Here is an 8,169-nt window from a genome sequence, read left to right on the forward strand (position 1 = left end):
GGGCGGGCAGCGAGCGGCGCCGGCAGCGTCCCTCGGGCCGGCGGGGCGGGGAAGGGGAGGGCCCGGACTACATCTCCCGCCGGCCCCGGGCCGGGGCGGTACAAAGCGGGAGTACCTGTCCCGGCAGGGCAGCGCCGACAGGTGAGCGGTGGGACAGGGGCTCCTTCCTCGGGCCCGCGGCTCGGCCTCCCCCCCGCCGCCCCGCTCCCGCCGCAGGCCCGCCCGGGAGCCGCGATGCCGTTCCCCAGCTCCGGCGCGGACGATGCCTTCGACTACCTGTTCAAGATCATCCTGATCGGGGACTCCAACGTGGGGAAGACCTGCGTGGTGCACCGCTTCAAGACAGGGCAGTACAACGAGAAGCAGCAGAACACCATCGGCGTCGACTTCACCGTGCGCTCGATGGACATCGACGGCAAGAAAGTAAAGGTCCGTGGCGGGAGCAAGCCCGAGACTCTTGGTGGGCAGCACCTTTGCCGTATCACCTTCCCCATGCAGGTGCCGGGGAGTGGTGGGATGCGCAGCATCTCCTGCTCGGCCCTAATGAAGGCAGCTGGCAAAAGCTGGCTGCCTTTCTGACCAGGGGTGTTTCTAAGGAGAGCTTTCTCTCAGGAGCATGCCCTGGGGGAGGCAGTCACCCTAATTTGGGTACATGCTTGCTCTCGTGACTTCTCTGCATCTACTTGAGGAGAGGGCTCACACTTTGCCTGCAGGGAGTTCTTTGGAAGACTGCTGTGTTCTGGAGGGGTTGTCTCTTACTTCTGTCAGAGATGGGGGGGTTTAAGCTGGGACACCGAGGAGAGAAAACCCTCTAGTTTGCAAAGGCTACACTTTGATGTGTGCTTAATTTGAGGGAAGAAGGCTTCCAAGAGAGACACCAGAAGAAATGGTTAGCTAGAACTTCCCTCTGCATGCAGATGGAAGTTCAGATGCCTGCCCTTTATATAGATTTGCTCTGCCCAGTCCCACATCAGGGCTTCTTTGCTCTACTTCCTTTCCTGTTAAAAGCCTGTAATGCTCTACATCTTTTAGTACAGTTGTTGAAACTGAGTTTCTTGGCCTCTTTACAAAGCTGGGTTTACCCTTGCAGCTTTCTCTTTGGTCTGTGTAGATTGACATTACAGGCTCATAAATGTCTCTCCAGACCCAGAGAAGGCAAAGCCACAGTGGTGTAGCAGAGGGAGCTGGGGCAGGTCTGGCTGCCTTCTAGACAAGGGGTTTCAAAAGCATGGATGCTGCTGGCAAATGCCTAGGAAGTGGCATTCACTGGCCTTTACAACTTCTATCCTTTCTCTTACAGATCCAAGTGTGGGACACAGCTGGCCAAGAACGCTTCCGGACAATAACCCAGTCTTATTACAGGAGTGCCCATGGGGCCATCCTTGCCTATGACCTTACTAGGAGGTCCACATTTGAATCCATTCCTCACTGGATTCATGAAATTGAAAAGTATGGTGCTGCAAACTTGGTCATGATGTTAATTGGTAGGATTTTAATTTTAAATATTGTGTTATGTAGCTTTTTTAACATGAATATAAAATCTCCTTCACTTTCCCCCACTACCTGAAGCATCTATAAACTATGCATTAAGAAAGAATGCAGTTCTAATTACAGAAGATCAGAAAATATATCAGTGTGGCCTAAGCTTTAAAAAAAAAAAAAGAGGAAAGTAATAGCCTGGTCCTGACAGGACCAAACCCACTGCAGACAGGGAAACCTTTTTTACTTGTTTCTTTCCTGTTGGAATAATGCAACAAGCTTTGCTGCCAGGCTCGAGGCAGGGACAGCCTTGCTGAGGTTAGAATTGCAGTAAGTCTGACCCTATACTCCTGATGCACAGGAATGTAGCGGCTCAATAATTCAAGACTGAAGGGGAATGCACAGAGCAACACAACTCCTCGTTCTCATCTTTCCTCTCTGTTCTTTTGATATGCATGCGCATTGCTCTGTAATGGGATTCCAGATCAGGTAAGACAATAGATGGGGAAATGGCTTTTGCAGGGCATGAAGTAGTCTGCTTGCATTCCACTAGTTCAGGAAACTTTGCCTCTTGAGGAAGCAATCGCTGAGAACTGGAGCTGGTAGGAAGCAGCGTGGTTCCTTCCTCTTGGTTTCAGGTTGTTATTGCTCTTCCTGTCCCCAAGGAAGAAGCTGCAAATGAGAGAACTGGTGTAGTAAAATGACAGAGGCTTTATTTACATTCCACAGCCTCTGCCTGTTGTGCTGTGGCGCTGTGCTGAGAGCATTGCATGCAGCCACAGCAGCCCAGACTGGCTCTTGATGACGGGCAGGTTGAGCCCCACGGCACAACAGGCCTGGGACAGAAGCTGCTGCTTGTGCTCCCAGCACAGTACTTACTTCGACTGTGGTGGTTCTTCCTGTTCTTCCTCTGAAGAAACAAACAACAAATTCTGACCCGCATCTATAACTGCAGTGCTTAGAATTGGGTGGGTGTAAATCACTGAACTTGGCAGGGTTTTTCTAACTAATGTCATGAATCTAAAGAAAAGACTTACCTCTGTGTGGTGGGGGCTGGTGGTGGTTGTTGCTGTTTTTTAAAGAGAAAAGTTCTGAAATTGGTAAAAACAAAGCTTTTGTTAAGGATTCAGCTTGGTGCTTTCTTCCAGAGCTGGTGCTGTTTACTTTACTTACTTTGGCAGAAGTCTTTGTACATTTAATTACACTTGAGCATGTTATACACCTTTCTAGCATGAGGTTAAGGTTAAGAAGTCTAATTTTCCCATCTGGAACTGGAGGAGGAAAGAAGGGAGGGCTCTTTTTAAGAAGGCAAATAACCCTCAAGCTGTTTGTTGGGAGGTTGTGGTTTTCTTTTGTGGGGTGGGTTGTTTTGCTGTTTTTGGTTTTTTTCCTTTTAGAAAAATTGAAAGGGACTTAATGGGAGGGGAGTTGGCTTATATATGCTTCAAATTCGAGATATGAATTCGATGAAGGGCTGTCTTGAAACTATGAATGTAGACTTCACCCAGGTACTGCATGTACCAGAACTGATAATTCCACATGTGCTGCAACTACTTAAATATACAAAGGTATTTTATCTGAGGCGTTTCACGCTTTCTGATAGACTTTGACTGGAGTGCTGCAAGTAAAAGTTTTAACCTATATATGCAGAAACAAGTCTCTGTCTTAAGCATTAAGGTAGCTAGTGTGAATTCTTGTCTTTTTTGACATCATCTTAAAAGATTTTCTTAAGTATTTAACCTAAATGCTACTAAATTTTTAAAACCACTAAAGAATAGAACCAATAGTTGCTTCCAAACAATCCTTTGGCACCACTACCTACACCAAATAATTAGATGAACACAGGTTTTTAGTTTTTTCTTGGATTTCAACTCATTTCCTATCCTATGATTAGCTGCAGTTTTGATCCACAGTCTGTTTCTGGCTCTGATGTGCTCTTATCTTGTTCTTTCCAGTAACTCTTACACCTAACAGAATTCTGTTTAACAGAATTTAATTAATCCATTGCATTTAAAGATGAATTTTTGAGAGACTAAGTTACTGAATATCTATTTGCCTTCTTTTAAGGGAACAAATCAGACTCACTGGATAAGCGCCAGGTCCTGTTTGAAGACGCCTGCACACTGGCAGAGAAGCACGGGCTCTTAGCTGTACTGGAGACATCAGCAAAAGAAGCTCAAAACATAGAAGAGGTGTTCATGTTAATGGCTAAAGAGCTAATAGCCCGAAATACCTTACAGCTTCATGGAGAGAACCCTCCAAACAGCTTCTGTCTTGATTCCAGGCCAGTGATTGCCAGTCCAAGTGTGGAGAAGGCCCAGTGCCCCTGTTGAAGACAAATTTCAGGAAGAGCTTGGAAATTGTCATTCTTCTGAGGCTGTCTGATGCAATTGTATTCAATTGATGAAAGTGTCCTCTCTGGCCTCAAGCCATCTCTCTTGATATCTCTACCTTGGAGTTTGGCTTGTAAGTATTTTCAGAGATCATTGTTGCTGTTGGTAGCACAGGTTGCTTTGAACGTGGCAATGAGCTGAGAGGACTCAGGAAGCTGCCAGCCCTTGCCTTAATCAAAGAGAACTATAAAAGCTATTGCCTTTAATTATAACCTTTGAATGTTTTTCTGGCTGTGTCAGAAGATGAATTTGCACCAGAGCTGCGTGTTAATTTGACCCTTCTGAGCTATGTTGCTGGTTCTAAGTGCAAGCACTTTCCTCTCTGCCTGTAGCTGTAAGAAGTCTGACACATGCTGCTTAAACTTTCATTCAGGGGCTGTCCTGATGTCAGGCATGTAGCCACTCATCCCAAAGGACTTAATAACATTTGTGAAAGAATAAGTGGAGACATCCCTGGGTTACATGGCAGGCAGAATATGATACACTTCTTCCTGGGGTGAGAAGACTGCCTTTCACTTTGCTCCCTAATTGTCAGAATTGCTTCCAGTACTGGTCTCCATCTTGCTACACAGACTTGCTAGAAGCAAAGCTTACAGTGAAAGGACTTTTTTTCTTTTCTCCCCGCTAACCTCATCATGCTTTTTGATGTGCTGATTTTAACCAAAAGCCTTCTGTAGCTTGTGCAATGGGCCAACGGCAGCTTGAGAGTATGCCTGCAGATTTCCAAGGGAATGTGAAGGATGGATCCAAGCTCCTGTAAAACTCAGCAAGGGGTAAGATGGTTTAATTAGGTAACCTTGTGTTAGAGCAGTAAGCGAATGGTATGGGGTGCACCAGAAAGCTGCCCTAGGCAAGTATATACACTACTGCTGTGGGGACTGAACAACATGGAAGGTTTTGGATTGCTCCTCCCAAATGCAAGCTCTGCTACTCAGGGCTCACTTCTGTATACCTGAACTGAATGAAGGGTTTTGGTTGGGGGTTTTTTTTGGTGTGGGCTTTGAGGTTTTTTGGGGGTTTTTTTGAGTTTTGTTTGTTTTGGATTTTGTGTTGTTGATGTAGGTTTTTTTCTTCTCTGTTGTTCTGTGTGCATTTTTTTTTCCCAGTAGATGGAAACAAGGAAGGAGAGGGAGGAAAGAAATACTATACAGAGGAAGGTTTTTTTGACTGCAGTCCTCATGTACCAAAGTGTGTCAGTTACTGTTAAGCTATGAACTGCAACTGAAACTCTGTAATGATAAAATGCGGTCTGTGTCACATTCAAAGCAGCCCTGGGAAGGCTGGTGTGTTGCTGGCTTACTCGATGGTGGTCTGCCCATGTTTCCTAAGCCCTGGAAAAATAGGGAAAATCACGTAGCAAATGTTTCTGGAAAATCTTGTCTGAGAAGCACAAAAAATAAAGCAGAATGAATCACTGATTTATAGTCTTGGAAATACTTCTAATATTATTAATGCTTTCTCTGGCTAAGTTCTTTGCTATCACATGCAAAGAGCAGCTGTGTGTAAACTGAGGGAGGAATCCTCCATGCTAGCCTCTAAGCCTTTTGCCTGCTGTAGAGAAAGCTTCATCTTCAGACATCCTCTTTCTGATGTTTACTTTTTAAACCTTATTTCTTCTTCATTCGGTACTAGCCTAGTAGTTGCATTTCAGTTTGCACATTTAGGCAACAATAAATACCATAACCTTTCCAAGTGGCAAGCAAGCTTCCAAACAACTAGTTTCTACACCTCTTGTCACTACGAAAACAGTAAAATATAATCTTAATATTTTTTTCTGTTTAAAATCCAAACTACTCCTGGTCATAATCCATCTCTTTTTTCTGTTGTTTTTTTTTTTTTTGTATCTTCCAGGAGACTGTAATAGAAAAGCATTGTGTTCATCTTACCGTGTTATGGCGTGTTAACCTTTGCATGGTTCATTGGGTTTACTACCTTAATTAGCAATTAGTGTATGAAGTTATTTTGCTTACCCTCAGTATGATGTGGTCCTCCCTGACTGCCCAGCACTGCCAGGTTACAGGGCTCTTGCCATTCTCTTCCTCACAGAAAGCTGTGCAACACGGGATCAGGGAGGACAGGCTTGTGACCATGCCTTGAGCTGCACTGTCCCCTTTCCTTTAACAGGTCTAACAGGCTCCCTTCTCCTCCTTCAAGAAACTAGTCTTAAACACCTCCCCACTGTGTGACTAAACTAGGAGCATGACCTCTTCTGGTTGGTTCTGTTTGGCATCTTCCACATGGCCTTTGGGCAGTTACACTGAATGGTTTCTGCAGGGACACTTTTCAAGCTGTCCTCGCCTGAATGAAGAACAAGCTGCAGCAGTTGCTAACAAGGTTCTTCAGAGTATACTGGTAATGGTATTATTTATGAGGTAATACATGAAGCCATAAACTTTACTGTGGCATGTTATTATAGACTGTGAGAACCACTAGATTAAAATACAAACTCAGTGTAATTTCTGTGGTTCTGCCTTTCCCCATCAGAGAGCAGGTGGGAACACACAGCTGTGACAAGGCAAAGTGGCATTAACTGCTACGGAACGTTCCATTAATGGTTTTGTTCCCCAGCATCATATGCAAATTCAGTGTGCTTCCTGATAGTATCATTAATGCATTTGTGTAAAGTATAGCTCCTTTACACCACTATTCTAAAAACTACTACTGTCCCTCAGGTTTCAGTTTTAAGAGCTACACATTCAGCTTGAAGATGAGCTCATTTGTTAAGTTTTTATCTACTTGGAAGTGTTTCAATCTTAGCTGTGGCACTTCACTTGCACTGCAGCCATGCCAGATGAGATTGAAGCAGGACCTACCCAATGAAATGGGATAATGAAAAAAAAAATTAGAAGTATTTTAAAATGGAGCAAACTGACACCTCCCAGAAGCTGACTAGTTTGAAAGTCAACATAACAGCAACCCAGTGAAGTGGAAGGCATATAGCACTGCCTATGTGGTCAGGCTTTGCTTCATATGCAGGAGACAGGCTCTTAATTGCAAAAGGTGAGGTTCTTATCTAATCATTCTAGTTAATGTTTAAGTATAGTTGGAAAGGAGACAGAGAAAGCAATTTTCAGGTCCTGACAGAGGTGGAGAGCTCTATCCTTGAGCCTTTTTTCAGGAAGGAGGTGCATGCCTGTGCTTTTGGACAAGGAATTGAAAGTGAAGCTTCTCCCCACCAGGTGAGTGCTAAAAAGAAAGTGCTTTTAGGAGATGCCCCTTCCAGCTGTGGGCTGCCAACAGGCAGCTTTTTATGGGTCTCGGCTCTAAGAACACCACATTTGGCTGTAGGTGTGTGTGGGGGGGGGCTTAAATAGTCATTGCTCAACGTACTGACTCCCGAAATAATTTTCAAGCACCACTCCCATGCAATTGTATTAGGAACTGGAACTACAACAGGCAATGCTGGGATATGGGAGCCCTTTGAGAATAGTTTTCGACATGCCCAGAGTTCCTTTTTCCTAAGAATACTTCACCTTGTAATAGGAATGTGCAGTTTGAGATGGGTCAGACTTTTAAATATTTTTTGAAGTATTTTTCTTATGCTGTTGTTCTAAAAATCAGCACTCAGGTGCCTGCACAACCTCTGTCAATGCAGTCACATCAAGCTGTTGGCTCTGGCTTGACAGCAAGTGACAAACAGCACACCTATATATAACAGGGCAGGAGCTTAGCATATTTGGAGTCCTGCATTTCCTTGCTACTGCTGCGTCCATGAATATCACTGCTTATACAGTTTTCTCTGCTAAGTCTAGTTTTGCTAACCTGAAGTGAGGCTCACCACAACTAGTTTAATGTCTCTCTAATGCTTGCATTAAACTGACTTTGTAGCTACTTGATCCCTGCAGTGAAGTCCTGTATTGTATCTCAATCCCAGGGGATTACATGTGGGCTCTCTTGTTTTAAACTGCGGCAGCATTGATAATTTCAGCTACACGAGTTTTGTTCCAAACATGAGACACCCCATAAGTTTCCTGCTAAGGCAGGGTGAGCTACTTTGTATTTCATTACATGCATCAGGCATCCCCTCAAAGATTACAATCCACCTTGGGCTACAGTCAAGGGCAAGCTGTGCTACCACCGTTTGAACTGAAGCAGCAGAGGTTGTAACAAGTACTCTTAGCTTGTATCATCCCATTCAGACCACTGAGAAGGGGCAGCACACATACTCTGCACTTACCACAAGAGGTAAAGTTTTGTATCAAACTAAATGTTTATATCCTGGCCTAGGGAGTAAAGTCAAGGCACTTCAAGTGAGAGCATGCATCTTTTTCTGAAGATTTTTGTTTTGAAATCAAGA

The 8,169-nt window shown here is 44.4% G+C and overlaps 1 protein-coding gene across 2 annotated transcripts; it reads left to right on the forward strand.

The window, feature by feature from the left end:
* Nucleotides 1-73: 73 nt before the first annotated feature.
* RAB19 (RAB19, member RAS oncogene family) lies at nucleotides 74-6,714 on the forward strand. 2 transcript variants are annotated; one of them, XR_003533736.1, is made up of 4 exons: nucleotides 74-429; nucleotides 1,301-1,484; nucleotides 3,547-3,945; nucleotides 5,997-6,714. XR_003533736.1 is itself a non-coding variant. In XM_027680546.1 (3 exons), the coding sequence occupies exons 1-3, from the start codon at nucleotides 235-237 to the stop codon at nucleotides 3,810-3,812; spliced, it is 645 nt and encodes a 214-aa protein (XP_027536347.1). In that variant the 5' UTR covers nucleotides 74-234; the 3' UTR covers nucleotides 3,813-5,290. The 2 variants fall into 2 exon arrangements, 1 of the variants encoding a protein (XP_027536347.1); XM_027680546.1 differs by lacking the exon at nucleotides 5,997-6,714 and having other exon boundaries at nucleotides 3,547-5,290.
* The last annotated feature ends 1,455 nt before the right edge of the window (nucleotides 6,715-8,169 follow it).

This window comes from Neopelma chrysocephalum, unplaced genomic scaffold (assembly GCF_003984885.1).
Source record: "Neopelma chrysocephalum unplaced genomic scaffold, ASM398488v2 Primary Assembly neopelma1_59, whole genome shotgun sequence".
Lineage (NCBI taxonomy): Eukaryota > Metazoa > Chordata > Aves > Passeriformes > Pipridae > Neopelma > Neopelma chrysocephalum.